We start from the raw sequence: 16,520 nt of genomic DNA, 5'->3' as shown, positions 1-16,520 counted from the left end.
GGCCATACCTGTCAAGGCCAGTGAAGGCCCGGAGTCCAAGTCATAATCCGCGGATCTTCCTTTGGCGGATACCCAGGAGGAGGTAGTCAAAGAAGCCACTGGCACATCCCAAAGGGAGTGGCAGGTGCCCAACTCCGGCACCACGGAGTAAACAAGGCTTATTATTTCTGAAGGCCCTTGTGGGGTTTCTCAAATTGTTGTCTATGAGAATGTTAACTCGGAAGTTGTGGAGTGCTCTCCAGCGTTCAGACCTCCATCCCTGCACCTCATTACCGACACATCCATGTCAGAGGCCTATAAAAAGACTAAGAAAAAGACCAAGCATATGGCTTCTGACCCTTTGTCAACACCTAACTAGGTAATTAACTGGCAGGCCTTTACTCAAGGCCTTCTTAACGCCTTCCTAGCCTTATGCCGTGCCTCTGCTCCTCCTCAGGCCCCTTCAGCGTCAGCCCCTAAGGGTAAACTTGTTACTGACTTATCCTCTGATGAGGATGACTCATCAGGGAATTAATCCCTTACTTACACTTCACAAATTGCATTTCCAACTGGAGTATGCTTCCCCAGAAGAGGAGGAGTCAAATGGTACTGATTACCCAGTGGAAGACATCACCTTTGGGGAATCTGTTGTGCAGTTGTCCCTCCTGTGCATCCTGCCTTCCTGGCTGCCTCTAAAAACCCAGATTTCCAAACCCCTGCACCTAAGCTCCCAGACAGGTTTTACAAAGTCCCTGAATGTGCACTGTTTCTCTTCAAGGCTTCTTCTGCAGATCGTCCCACCATTTCTGTGGCTGCAGATAAAACCTCAAAATTACTCCCTTCCACCGCCCTACTTTCCTCTGATAAGGAGAGCAGATTAATGGAGCGCCTAGGCAAGAAAGTCTACACATCTGCCACTTTAGCACTGAGAGCCATTAACCACCAGGCACACATGGCTAAATACTCATTGACCCTTCTTTCTGATGTGGTTAAGCAATTGGATGACCTCCCTGATTCTCCGGCCAAGGCAAAAATCACTAGTCTCTTAAATTCCTGCAGGCAAGTGACTAAACACACAATTGCAGTCAAGACGCAGTAGAGGCTTCAGGGTCTGTCATCAGGAGATATTCCTGGCTTAGGCTACAGCCACTCCCTGATGACATTAAGTCAAAACTCATGGATGCTCCCTTGGACAACAAAGTTCTGTTTGCTTCTGCAGCTGCTGAACTTTTTAAGGCCCTTCAGGAGAAGGGTAAGGAGCTCCAGGAGCTCAGACACACTCTTTCAAAGGAACTTTTCAGCCAAAACTTCCTTTTTAAGGAGGCCTTCCAGACAAATGCCATCCAGAGGAAAAAAGGATACCAGGAAACAGACCCCTTCTAGGTCTGCTGTCTCTGCCCCTGCTCCTAAGCAGCCTTTTCATGCCAAGCCTGGTAGTCTGTGACTACCAACCCTTAAGTCCAGACACCCCTCTTTCCATGCCCTACCCGGCTTGAAAACAGGTTACCCAGGAATCTTGAGTCCTCTCCATTACAAAGCGGGGATATTTCATGGTGTGAGAAACCAGGCCCACTTTCAAAGGCATTCCACAACCCCCTCGAGACCAACTGGCTTACTTTGCCATAATTCTGCAGGACCTTCTGTCTCAAGGAACATTTCAGGGGGTACCTCCTCGATTAAGAGGAAAGGGATTTTATGTCAGGATGTTCCTGGTTCCCAGGAAAGAGGGTCCCTGGAGACCAATCTTGGATTTCTTCCATATCAACACCTTCCTCCAGGTCCCCTCCTTTCGGATGCTCACACTTCCAACTCTTTTCCCCCTAATCCTTCCTCAGGCCTTCTTGGTGTCCTTAGACATAAAGGATGCCTACTTACACATCCCAATCCATCCCTTTTTCAGGAAATTCCTCCATTTTTCAGTGGGTTCTGCACACTTTCAGTTCTGTGTTTTGCCATTTGGTCTCTATACGGCCCCAAGAGTGCTCACAAAGTGCCTAGCCCCAGTCATTGCCTTTGCCAGAACATGGGGGATCCAACTTCTACCCTATCTGGACGATATCCTGATCCAAGCTCCATCAATTCAGTTGGTCTTGCAACACCTAGACCTCACCATTCCCTCTTGAAAAGTGTGGGGTTCACCATAAACCTTCAAACATCCTCCCTGACTCCTTCAAAGGATCATGTGTTCTTAGGATGCAGGATCCTAACAGGAAAAATGATGGCCTGTCTTTCTGCAGACAAGATTTTGTCCCTCACTTATTTCATGGGGATACTTCCTCTCAAAGCCCTGTTGGCCAGGGAGTTTCTCAGTCTCCTGGGATTCATGGCTTCCACCAATCCCCATGGTATCACTAGCACAACTTCACATGAGGAAATTCCAGTGATACTTGAGAATAGTCTGGATGCAACACCTAAACCCCCTGGAGTTCACGGTTCCCATGCGATGAGGTGTTTCCAGAGAACTAAATTGGTGGATAACACAGATAAAGACCAATCCAGGCCTGCCCCTTCAACTCCTACCACCCAGTCAGGACTTATACACAGATGCTTCAGTCACAGGTTGCAGGGCAACCTTTGGAGAATGGAGAGTGAGAAACACGTGGACCCTGAGCCAACACAGGAAGCATAATAATAATATCAGCGAGATGAGAGCCTTGATATTGGCCCTACAAATCTTCAAGGATTGTATCCTGCCAGGAGTGCTGAGGTTGTACACTGAGAATACCATGGTGCTGTGGTACATCAACAAATGGGAGGGGGGGTGGACAAGGTCCTACCTCCTGTGCAGATTGGCTCTGCAGGCATGGGAAATCGCCCTAGACAGACAAGTCAACATTCTATTTGTCTGTATACTTTCAACAGAGAATGTGATGGCAGATACTCTAAGCAGGACCATGACTCAATTCCACGAATGGATGCTAAACAGGGATGTGTGCCTGTACCTGGTCCATCTATGGGGTATTCCAGAAGTGGATCTTTTGCCTCCCCCATGAACAAACAGCTGCCAAGCTTCTGCTCCAGGATACCTTATCCTGAAGTATGGAGGGTGGATGCTCTTTCATTCTCTTGGAAGGGGACGTTCACTGAAAAGTTCTACTGAAGATTCAGACAGAACAACCACAAATCATGTTGGTGACCCCCCCCCCCCCTACTGGCCAAGGCAGCATTGGTTCCCCCTATTACGTCATCAAGCCAAGGGCAATCGCCACAAGTAACCCCACCAGATGGACCTGCTCACACAGGAGAAGGGAACACCCATACACCCCCAACTATCCACGCTGAACCTTACATTGTGGGTGATAGGGCTTTGATTCCCTTCAGACACCTTTACACAGATTATGTGCTTCAAGTTCTGCAGGAGGCCAGAAAATCCTGTCTATCCAAGTGGAAGAGGTTTTCTGTTTGGTGTCAAAAACTGAGTTTCCAACCACTGATGGTAGAACCTCCAATGGTTTTATCTTACCTGTGTGAATTGATGAACTCTGGCTTGCCTTATTCTTCCATTAAGATGCAGTTATCTGCCATCTCAGCATGCCTTCCTCTCATCCCACCTCTAGCCTCTAGATTAGAAGTTAAGCTATTTTTGAAGAGGGTAATTCACCTTAGAGCTCCAAGGAAGCCCATTCCCCACCCCCATGGGATCTAAATTCTGGAAAAGTTAACCCTAGCATCTTTTGAGCCAGCCAAGGACTGTTCTGTCCAACAATGTACATGGAACACTATCGTCTTGGTGGCCATTATTTCAGCCAGAAGGATTTCTGAACTGCAAGCCCTCATGGCCTCTCATCCTTTTAAGTTTTTCACAAGGACAAGGTTTATTTACGTACTAACCCATCCTTCATGCCTAAACTTGTTCATGAACTTTCCTAGAATCAGGCCATCAGTCTCCCTACTTTCTTCCCTTCACTTCAAAACCCTACTGAAAGGATCATCCACTCCTTGGATGTACATAGACAACTCCAATACTATTTGGCCAAAACCACATCCATCTGCAAATCAAACAGACTCTCTATCTCCTACCATCCAAGAACCCTGGGACATCATGTTTACAAGCAAGCCATTTCCTCTTGGATCTCTAAAACCATCTTTTTTTTGTTACACAGCCTATGGCAGAAGACTTCCCTTCCCAGTAAAGGCACATTCCACTAGGGTGGTGTCCTCCTCTGGTGCCTTCTTTAAGGGTTTGGATACAGCTGCCATTTTGGAAGTAGCTACATGGTCATCTGTTCATACTTTCACTAAACACTATAAGTTGGACATCATTTTTAGGTCCAGAGCAGGATTTGCCAGAGCCATCCTTCATGGCTTTGTGGAAAATGCTTCTTTCCCTCCTCCCAATTTTTAATAGCTTTTGCACTGTCCCTTATGTTATGGATACAGTTGCATATGAATAGAAGGACATAGTATTGTTGTGTAAAATCTTACCATAACTTTAGATGTCCTTTTTAATATGCTGTTGTATAGTTTCCCACCGACTCCGTAATCGCTTGTTTCGGCAGCCTACAGTTCTGAGGTAGGTGCATGCTGATGTCCGTTTTGTACCAGACATCTGTTTATGACCGACATTCGCTGAGAGATGCAGGACATCACACATACCTTCACAGTAGCATCTATCTTTTGTAGAATGGCCAGATGTATGAGTTGACCAGAGGCACACTCCCCTTATGTTATGGATACAGCAGCATATAGAAGAGAAGGACAACTAAAGTTATGCTAAGATTTTACTCAGCAATGCTTTCTATATGTTGCTGTGATGTCATGACCATGACAGTTTCAAGTTCCCAGGCTGTCTTTTCAGGATTAGGAATGTTGTCAATATCGGGTCTATATCAAATAGCAGAGGTTAAGTAATTTCGAACACCTAATGGTCGAACCATTATGTTCGAAGTTACATAACTTCGACTACCCAAAAAAAAAAAAAAAAAACCACAACGGACAACAAAATAAACTGTTGTAAGCAGGGGGGCAAGCCCCCCTGCACCCCCACTACTTAAATATACCAACTCCGAGATCGCACCACATTGAACAGAATAGAAACCTCCACCTGTGGAGATTTCAATTTACACGCTCAAACTTTTACAAATTTGAACGTATGGTCTCGACCATATTTGGTTCGAACTTGTAAAAATTTGATGACGTGGTAGGAACCCAGCAGTATCCACTTGCAGTGAGCCAGACCTCTGAGATGTTTAAGGCCTGTATCTGCACTTCATTAGGAAGTGCATGAGGTTTTACTTCTAGTTTTTAATGCTAAGTTCCTTTTTATAAACCTGATACTAAGTTGCTTGTTGGAAGTTATCATCCTTAGTCCAAATCTTAGAGGTGGGACAGCTAGTTAGTGCCTCGTGCTCCATAATGTCTCCATGGGATGCAGCAGGACTACATTTATGCAGGTGGGCAGTCTCTCATGTACTTCCCTTTCTTCCCATATTCTCACTGTGACCAAGTCCAAGGAGAACATTTTTCCAGGCATGCCTCCTTTTGCTGGATCCTCTTAAACTTGGAATCTGTCACTGGGACATTTTCCTTTTTGTCCTTGATCTCAGATTTTGAGCATCTTCTGTCACTGTGCTCTCTTACCCTCTACTTTGTCCCCAGTCCTATACCTCATAAATTTCCCCCCAACCCACTCCCTTTCTCCACTCTATACCACCTTTTATCTCTCCCACCTTACCTTCTCTCTGCCCTCTCCTCATATTTCTAACTTCCAAAAAAAAAAAAAAAAAGCTTGTTTATTTCTACATAAATGGTTTACATACATGTTTTTTTTTCATCCGAAATGTCTGTACTTTTAATATGTTTAACAACTACATGAATCTCACTTTTGTAAATCATTACCTAGGATTAGAAATGTTATGTATTTTTTTTTAACAAATTGTATATTATCTCTGTATTTTTCAATGTTTTGCTACTTTATTTACCTTTGTCTAACTATTCTCCCCGGTCCTCCACTGAAAACAGGCTCTTCCAGGCCCAGTGGACTATCCCGGTCATCAAACTGTAATAAATAAATAAGTCTCTTGCTCATGTAGGCAGTTGGTCCTGGCTGATGTAGTTAGGCAGTGATGTATTTATCTCCATATGCCCATAGGATGTTGTCCAATTTCCTTTTGGGCTTTTGTGGGTACTGTCTGGTGAGCATCCTTTCATTCAGACCTTATAAGCAGTGCACCTCTTTATGGCCACTGAAGCTTTGCACAGCAAGTTTATGCAGTTGATTTATTAAATATATGGCTGTATAGGACAGTCTGATTCTCATACAGTTATGGTCCTTTCTCAGAACTGCGGACAACTCAACGAAAAGTTTTTATGCAGAGTTACCTTAATAGTACCTGTCAGAGGTACCCAAACTGTTTGTGGTCCACACCTGATTGAGGTTTGTTCCAGCCAAGACATTTTCTCTTTCCCTGCTCCAAGGTGAATAGTGACCTTTTAGGCAGGGGACTCTATGTATTTCTCTGTCTAGCAGTGGCACAAACTGGTATTGAATGATGCAAAAGCCTAGTATTTTTACTGCGTCAGTCTTGGACCAGATAGGGCAGTGTCACAGTGTAACTGGTTTATTAGTCTTTCTTTGGCTGTTGACAGTTTGGGAAGCCATATCACCCAGGCCTTCCATTTGGTAGCAAGTAGGTCTAGTTGAACCTTCCTGGCAGGGTAGCAAGGTGTAGTGTGCCTCATGTACAATTGTGGAGTTAGTTTTGTTTATTATTACCTTATTACCGGGAGGATAAGTAGTAGGACCTTATAATAAAATATGGAATTCACCTGCACTGCATTATTTTTGGATGTATTCCCCAGAACAGCCACACTGGAAGATTAGCTGGGAACTCTTTCCTGACAGTTAAGAAAGACTGAATTTCTTAAACTGATATGAATGTTGTGTACTTAACATAATGTACTAGATTTGCTTGGAGAATTGGTCTTTGTTAACCAAACCTTCTTCATCCGCATTTCCATTTTTCTTTCTTTACTTTCTTTGGTATGGTTAGACACTGTTAAATGGAGGAGACACTGGGCATCCTGGGAAAATTATATCCACTGAGCTGAGCTTGCAGGGGATACAAATGTCCTTATTTAGCCTGGGAAAGTTATAACCACATAGCTGATCAAGGCAGTGCATGCTAAGACCTGATGGTTAACAAAGATAGGATTTTTCAAATGGAGATAGTGATGGTAAGTGCATAGATTTTATTTTCATTTTTATATAATTTCTAAAGATTCTTTTTTTCTGGTTTATCTGTGCTGTATTGCTGTCAGGCTCTTTGAGGAGCTAGCAGTTACTTTAATTGAGATAATTTACAATAGTGTAATATAATGCTGTTGCTGCAGGTATTAAAATGTCTAGCTCACATTTGAGAACAGATGTTCTTTTGCTTTCTGGAAATGGTATCTGGTAATGTGCCTACTCATAGATTATAATCTAAAATGGAGTTGTTTTAACATTAGAAAGTATGGGTAGATCCCTACATAACTTAACCATACTTAGCACTCTGCAGACTTCTTCCGGTTACTTGGTGTCTGCATCTTTTACATGAATTTCACAGAAGTAAGCAAGGTTAATTATTTCTCTCAGGTTCAGGCAGACTGATATTGTCAACTGAAAGAATTAAGATTAAATCTGCAGTATGTCACAGACTGTGATCATTCATTTACTTAATGTTCTTGTTCTTGGTTTCTTTTTTGTATGATTAGAATGTATTTTTTAGCGCTAAGGCCATATCGCAATTGTTTGTGCTGTACTTCTCAGTTTGCATTATGTCATCCTTAATTCAGCTACATGATTTTTCATTTATAGCTCTAAAAAGGCATGGCATTCGAATCTGTGCAGTGACCAGTAGTTGAGGTCCAGTGATGGCTATATAATTAGCAGTGTTCCAGCTACTTAAAGTGATTGCGACAATGGAGAAATAGTTCTTGTGTATTAACTTGGTATGTAGTGTGTGAAAGAAATGGCACGTCATGCAGGAACTTAGCTCTCATGTGAGTGAATCTAAGGCTGTGTGAGCAAGGCATAGAATGCCAAAAGGTTCTGTGTTTACAGTTATTAATTCAATCCTGGAGCCCTTTGTGATGTGGTGTTAGAGTTGGGCTGCTGTTTCCTTAGATGGCCTCCATGACTTCATTTCATTGTGAGTTTTAGGGTCCCTTAAAGTAAGACTTAACATATACATAGTAATGGTACTCTATCAGTTTATGTACAAAATGGTCTTCTGTATTGTACAATTTTCTCTCCTCCAGCTTTCGCCATTGCTGGTAAAATCTTTGCTATATCTACTAATGAATCTCCGTTATAAAATCTGTTTTTTATTTGTAGGGTTATTTTTCATGTATGATGGATGGTTGTAAGGGTGCTCTGGTGTGCAGTAAGAATCTGTGCATGCTCACTGGGTACAGGGGCTGTAAACTAAGAAAATTTGCTGCTGAGAGGATGTTAAGGAGATCCTGACTAGATCCATTGTAGAGGCGCTCTCAAAATAAAATAGGGATATGGGAAGAATTTACATCTTTTGCTTGTGGCAATTATCTGTATAGCAGTCTTTTTCATATTTCATTTGTTCAAGTTCTTTTGTTTGATGTAAGAAACCGCTTTATTTTATTTTTTATTTTGATTTTGATTATATGGTTTCTTTTTGATGGTGGTGATTATGATTTGACATTGCTACATTTGTGAGTCTGAATTGATATGCTAGGTATTTTGTCTAGTTGCTATTTCAGGATCAGTTTATATTAATGTGCTGCTTGACTGCCCTCCAAATTTAGGAGAGAGAACAGACTAGGAATTCTCTTTTTTAACATGGGACTGTTAAAGCAGATCACAGTTTTGAAAGTAGATTTTGAAAGGAATATTGCCCATGTATTCAGAATCACATTTATTGGCCAAGTATGCACGCATACAAAGGAATTTGACTCCAGTTTAAGTGACTCTTCAAGTATGAATTACATAAGTGTTCCATATGTTCCACACCGGAGGTCAACCCATCACTGGTTAGATCAGACCATAAACTAATCACTCTGAATGTCGGTACACCACCACCACCCCCAACTAAGGAAATCACGGTAAAAAACTTTTCTAAAGCAAACTTCACCTTACTTAAGACAGAGGTGGTAAGTTTCACAGCTCCCATGCTAAAGGATAACGCTGCCCAAGATGCAGAAACCTTTACAAATGCACTCTGTGAGCACCTACAAGGATCGTGCCATCCCTAGCAAAACCAAGACTCACTCCTCTAAGAGAAGGAAAACAGTTTGGTGGACCCCTACCATAAACGGGCTATACAATAGAAGGAGGAAACTAGTTCAGAAAAAAAGCAAATCCCAAGAAGGAAAGACATCCCTGATCAGTATCAGTAAGAAACTAAGGTCCCTCATGAAATCATCCAAGGCTAACTTTGAAAGAAAAATAGCCAAGGATTCAAAAGATAACCACAAAGCCTTCTTAAGCTATGTTAAGAATCTAAGTGGCAACTCGAAGATATGCACTGAACTAGTGCAAAATAGCATAAAATATACTGAACCTACTGATATTGCCAACATCCTGGCAGATAGATTCAATGCAAACTTCACCCCCCCCTCACTTCCAAAAGAGCCCACAACAATACCGGAAAGGTGTAGTGTCCCAAAAATCACAGATGCACAGGTGAAAACAGCCCTTTCAAAAGCCAAAAACACAGCGTCAATGGGACTAGATGGTGTCCCAGACCACGTCTTGCATGAACTACAGAACGAACTAACCCCCCACCTAAACACGCTATTGAACCTCGGCCTCTCCACAGGCTACGTGCCCATAGAGTGGCGTACAACAAAGGTTATTCCTCTCCACAAAGGAGGGGCCATAACTGAGCCTGGTAACTATCACCCCATAAGCCTGATTAGCTTGGTCTGCAAGGCTATGGAGCGCATCATCATGGAACTCATTAGCAAAGACTTTGAGAAACTCCAAACACTTGACCCGACCCAGTTCGGCTTTGTTAAGGGCAGATCATGTCTACTAAATCTGATTGACTTCTTCGAGACAGTCACCAAGGCCATAGACGAGGGAAAGGTGGTTCATACAGCCTACCCTGACCTTGCCAAGGCTTTCAACACCATTTCCCACTCTGGCATTACAGAAAAACTCACCAGCCTGAACATAATCCCCTAGGTCACGGGATGGGTTGCCAGCTGGCTTACAGACAGAACTCACACGGTAAGAATAGAGGGCTCCAGGTCCGACTCTAAACCAGTCACAAGTGGTGTTCCACAAGGCTCGTTCCTGGGACCCCTACTGTTTGGCATATACTTCTCAGAAGTACAGGAAAACACAGGAGGACTATGGCTAACCAGAAAATGCAAACTGGGAGCCATAATTGACTCTCCGGCTGACACGGACATCCTCCAAAAGGGCCTTACTGAGACGGACACCTGGTGTCAAAGTCATGGCCTCAAGCTAAATGCTAAAAAATGCTTAGTCATCCCGTTTGAGAAAAACAAAACACCAACGAATTACTACATAGGTGCAGCCCCCTTAATACAGAAGAGGTAATAAGAGATCTGGGGACCCAGGTAGATAGTAATCTCTCCGTTGACAATCATATTGCCAAAGTAGTTAGGAAATCCTACTATGTGGCCCATCTAATTACTAAAGGGTTCGCATCTAGAAATAAAGAGGTTATAGTGCCCCTCTACTCATCACTCATTAGACCCATCATAGAGTACAATGCCCCATTTGGGATGTACCTCACAAGACACTTCCAACAGCTGGAAAGACCATAAAAGTACCTCACCAAGAGGATTAATGGCCTCAAACATATGTCCTCTGCAGCCCGACTGAAAAAACTCCGGCTATACTCAGTGGCATATCGCTTACTCAGAGGTGATCTCTGCCTGACTTACAAAGCCATGTCCAACTCAGAACTGATGGACATGCTCCACCTAAAGAAATCCAAGTCACTGTGAGCCACGCGCTCTAGTGAGCTAAACCTCACCAGAACAATAAATAGAACATGTTGGAGGGATAGATTCCTGTCACAGAGACTCCCCATGCTTTGGAACAAAATTCCAAACTACATCAGGCAGAGCCCCTCACTAACACTCTTCAAGAGAAACCTTAACGAGTGGATGGGTAACAGAAAATACACCCTTGGGATCACTTCATTGGCTCTGCTTGACAGAGGATCAGTTAATTAATCAATGGGGTGGTGAATGCCGACACACTCTGGCTAGGCTTATAAATGCCGTCTGGTGGATAGCCTAGTTACCTACGTATGAACCTATAAACAAAATAATACAGCTATTAAGAACAAGGCAAATGACATACATGCAACTACTAAGAACAAGACAAAAAATATATACATACAAATAAAAATAAATAAAATAAAAAATAAATAAAATATACATACAAAGTGCAACTCAATGCAAGAAATGCTGAAATAAACTCTGAAAGAAACAAGTATTAACAATATGTAAACAATACTGCAGAATCCTCGGAGGCTTGGGAAAAAGAATACCCCAACCTAATAAGCTGAGTTAACTATTTATGAATTTGATAGCCTGTAGAAAAAAACAGTTCTTATGTCTGCTAGTTTTGGTGTGTATTCATCTACAATGACTGGATGATGGTAATAATTCAAAAAGATGGCGGCCTGGATGTGAAGGGTTGATGATGATTTTCCCTGCCGTTTTCATAATGCTGGAATAGTACAGGTCCTGTAAGGAGCGCAAACTAGCACCAATTATATTTTAGGCAGACCTGACTATTCGATGTAACCTATTTTTGTCATGATTAGACAGAGATACAAATCACACTGTTACGGATGAGCTGAGAACAGACTCCATGACTGCTGTATAGAACTGAATCAACAGTTCCTGTGGGAGGTTGAACTTCCTCAGCTGTCCCAGAAAGTACATTCGCTGTTTTGCCTTTTTTATGATGGTCCTTACATTGATCTCCCACTTCAAGTCCTGGGAAATTATAGATCCTAAAAACTTGAAAGATTCCACAACTGACTCAGCAGTATTAAATGTAAATGGGGGGGATAATAATGTTCATTGTAGGTACTAGGCTATTGGCCCTAGGGCCTATACAAGCCTAGCCAAAAAGGTACCCTGGCTTTCTCCACCCAAGAAAATTATTTTCCTGTGCCTCTGTCGAGTAGAGCCACAGAGGTGATCCCCGAGGTGAATTTCCTATTTCCCTTCCAATCATCAAGATTTTTCTTGAAGAGTGCTAATGAGGAGCTTTGTTTGATATAGATAGGTAGTTTGTTCGAGTATGGGAAGTATCTGGGACAGGAATATACCCCTCCAGCATGTTCTCTTTATTGTAGTGACAAGGTTTAGGTCCCTAGAGCATTTAGCTCAGAGGGATTGTGATTTCTTTAAGTAATGCATGTCCAGTAACTCTGGGTTTGACATAGCTTTGTATGTTAGACGGAGATCGCCTCTGAGTAGGCAATATGTGACGGAGTAAAGCTGGAGTTTTTTGAGACGGTCCACATAGGGCATCTGTTTGAGGCCGGTAATCCTCTTTGTGAGATATTTTTGCGCCTTTCCAGTTGTTGTAGATGTCTTGTGAGGTACATACCAAAAGGGGCATTGTACTCTATAATGGGTCTAATGAGTGACGTGTAGATGGGAACATTGACATCTTTTTTCCTGGATGAGAAACCTTTTGTGATGAGGTGTGCCACGTAGAAGGATTTCCTGACTACTGTGGCGATGTGATTATCAAAGGAGAGACTACTGTCCACCTGTATCCCAAGGTCTCTTATCACACTTTCGGTGTTAAGTAGACTACCACCTACATGGTAAGCTCATAGGTACAGAGTTTTTACCAGAGGGGGGTGATAATGCACTTTTTGGCATTGAGGTTGAGGCCATGGCTTTGACACCAGGCATCTGTCTCAGTGAGGCCCTTTTCTAGGATGTCCACATTATTAGGAGTTTCAATTATGGCTCCTATTTGCAATCATCTGCGAACTTTATTAGCCAAAGACCTTCTGTGTTAGCCTGTACTTAAGAAAAGTAGATACCAAACAGGAGAGAACCCAGGACTGAACTCTGTGGTACTCCACTTGTCACTGGTCTGAAGTCGGATTTGGATTCTGCTACTTTCACAGTGTGGGTTCTGTCAGTAAGCCAGTTAGCAACCCAACTTGTGACATAGGGATTTATACCTAGTTTAGTGAGTTTATCTATAATTCCAGAGTGGGGGAGGGTGTCAAAAGCCTTGGCGAGATCTAGATAGGCTGTGTGAACCACCTTACCCTTGTCTAAGGCTTTGGTGACTGCTTCAAAGAAGTCTGTCAGGTTTAGGAGACATGATATGCCTTTTCCAAACCTGAACTGGGTGGGGTCCAGAGTTTGGAGATTACCAACATCTTTGTTTATAAGTTCCATGGCCTTGCAGACAGGCTTGTTAGGCTAATGGGGCAGTAGTTCCCAGGGTTCCGTGGTGGCTACCCCTTTGTGGAGTGGGATAACTGCCACTGTGTGCCATTCAGTAGGCACAAAGCCTGAGGTGAGGCTATGATTGAACATGGTGCTTAGGTGGGGTGCTAGTTCATTCTGTAGTTCATGTAGAACACAGCCTGGGATGTTGTCAGGTCCCATGGATGCTGTGTTCCTGGCTTTGTGGAGTGTGTTTTTTACCTGTGCAGCCATGATTGCAGGAAATTTGCATTCTTCCGGTATAGAGATGGGCCCATTAGGGGGTGAGAAGGGGCTAAAGTTAGCACTGAACCTATCTGCCAGGATGTTGGCAATATCAGTTGGTTCTGTATATTTAGTGCCATTGTGCTGTAACTCAGTGCAGATCTGAGTGTTGCCATTGAGATTGTTGGCATAGCTATAGAATGCTTTGTGCTTGTCTTTAGAATTAGTGGCAATTTTTTTTCATAACTAGCTTGGAGGATTTTGAGGGTAGTACCACTTCTAAAGTACACTGTCATCTCCCCAGTTTTAAGAGTGTTCAGTTCCAGATTATTCTAACTATACCAAAGGGCCAGCTGCTCAACCTCCCGTCTGTATGCAGACTCATCACCATTCTTGATGAGCCTGATGATAGTTGTATCATCTGCGTATTTAATAAGTTTGACAAGAGGGGTCCTTAGAGGTGCAGTCATTAGTGTAGAGATAGAATAGCAGTGGGGAGAGCACACATCCCTGAGGGGCACCTGTATTGATTGTGCGATAGCTAGATGTAGATTTCCCCATTTTCACCTGCTGTTTCTTATTAGTTAGAAAACTGGTGATCCATTGACAGGTGGAAGCAAGAACAGAAAGCTGGGAGAGTTTCAAGGGCAGAAGTTCTTGAATTATTGTACTAAATGCAGAACTGAAGTCCACAAACAAAATCCTTGTATATGTCCCTTGCTTGTCAGGATGTTGCAAGATAATAGTACAAGCCCATATTAACTGCATTATCTGCTGACCAGTTTTCTCAATAAGCAAACTGAAGGGGGTCCAATGAAGGGAGCTCTAATATCCTTCAAGTGAGCTAATACCAGCCTCTCAAAAGTCTTCATGACCACCGATGTCAAAGCAACAGGCCTGTAGTCATTTAGTCCTGTTACAGTGGAATTTTTAGGCACTGGAATGATTGTGGCTTGTTTGAAACGTAAGGGAACTTCACGCATCTCTAATTATTTATTAAAAATCTGAGTAAAAACAGGAGCCAGTTGATCAGCACATGTTTTTAAACAGTAAGGTAAAGCCCCATCTGTACCAGCTGCTTTTTTAATTTGCTCTCTTTTAAAAAAAAATGATTATACCTGCTAGTATGCCTGATTGACATATAAGGAGAATGTACACAGCATTTTGAAGAGTATATTACTCGCTATCTAAAGTAGAGCAACAGATGAAAACTGCAAGGGTGACTTTAATAAGGTAGTAAATGCCAGAGAATTGCTTTTCTTTGTATAAAAACTAAGGTTACTGTATAGCATAAAAAAAGCATGCCAGCAATAATTGGAGCAGAATGTACCCATACTTTGTAATGTCCAGTTCTTTCTGAAATGTTGGGTAATTAACTACTCTGTTTGTGTTGCAGGAAAATGGCTACCATGCACTTTTATCCAGTGATGATCAAATGTTTATTTATGAGACTGCTGGAATTTTAATAGTCAATAGCGAATTCCCAGCAGAAAGCAAAGAAGTTTTGATGAGAAATTTGCTGAGCCCTCTAATGGAAAAATTTAAACTTTTTCTGGATAAGCTGATTATGGAGGAGAATGAAGAAAAGACGGCAACTCTAGCAGATTGCATCAGTCATGCTGTGAGTTTTGCTAGGTAAGTATATTATTGCATTTTTAATTATTTCTCAAGTATAGTTTAACATATTATCTCATTTGTTCAGTTTTGTGTTTTTAACAGCAGTGTAACAATTAAATAATTTTTGAAGTATATTGGAGCTTTCTGTGGCCGTTGCACTAGTCCTGCCTGCGAGTTTTTTTTTTTTTTTTGTGGTGTTTCCTGTAACAATTAAATACCTCAATTGTTATCTCATTCTTATTTTTTTAGAACTTTTAAAATTTCTGTTCAACAATACACCTGTACAATATTCTTTTTTAATGGAGTAGACTGTTTTTGTTTCCCCTTCTCTCTCTGTCTTGAATTTATTCATAATCTTTGGTATTTTATCTTTCTGCTTACTCTTCCACTAACTCAAAGGGTAGGCTCCTTTTTTGAGCAGAATGCGAAAAATCTTAAGTTTATCTGTAGTGTAAAACTACATGGGAAATAATCCTGCATGAGATCGGACATCTGGCCCATGTACAAAAGCTTTTGGGTTCTTTCTTCACATGCTCTGTGTCAGAGGAGTAACACAGATGTACAGAAGTGAAAACTCAAAACTTTATTGTTGATGAAGATTTGAGGTAGCAAATGCTCTATGTAAATACTTCCAATGCATCTATGTCACATTATCGAAAGTTTACTTAATCGAATCAATAAAGGTCAAACTTTATTGATCAAGTAAGTAAAACATTGAATAACGTAAAAAAAACCCCCACTAAATGGCATACACAGGGGTCAAGGCCCCACAGCAACCCCCCACACCCCCCCACTTAAATATACCAACTCCGAGACTGCACTACATTGAGGTAAATGGAAATCTCCCCTTGTGGAGATTTCCGTTTACTTGCACAATGTTCTTCACTTTCAATATTGTCGTGCTGACAGTATCACTCAATATTGTCTGCTTATGACAACATGAAGTAGACCCACTTCCACTGTACACTGGAATATAAATTCAGGATCATCATCTGAATAGAACAAATCTACATTTACTATGGACAATACTTGGAATCTCTAAGAAATGCATAACTAGAAGATGGAATTCAACTTCAACGCCAACTATGGAAGACTTTTTTGCTTTACTCGAGATTTTGATTTTTGATGGAAATCGAAATTAAAGAACTAAGGATTTATCCAAGACCATTAGTAAACAATCCATGGAAAAAAGTCCCGTCATTGATTGACACTTTGCAAAAAAAAACAGACACACACTGATAACTATTGTTTCATCTGTACAGTATCTGGAAACACTTGATATTATTACC

General features: G+C 41.9%; 1 protein-coding gene across 1 annotated transcript in view; it reads left to right on the top strand.

Moving 5' to 3' along the window:
• Window positions 1-16,520, top strand: part of XPOT (exportin for tRNA) — a 3,393,313-nt gene that overhangs the window by 2,260,287 nt on the left and 1,116,506 nt on the right. Inside the window, exon 17 of the mRNA XM_044088045.1 lies at window positions 15,011-15,249. Coding sequence (XP_043943980.1) covers window positions 15,011-15,249 — 239 coding nt within the window. The remainder of the gene's footprint in view (window positions 1-15,010; window positions 15,250-16,520) is intronic.

This window comes from Protopterus annectens, chromosome 11.part0 (genome assembly GCF_019279795.1).
Source record: "Protopterus annectens isolate FY-2018-M chromosome 11.part0, PAN1.0, whole genome shotgun sequence".
Lineage (NCBI taxonomy): Eukaryota > Metazoa > Chordata > Ceratodontiformes > Protopteridae > Protopterus > Protopterus annectens.
This window is presented reverse-complemented; position numbering and strand designations above follow the sequence as displayed.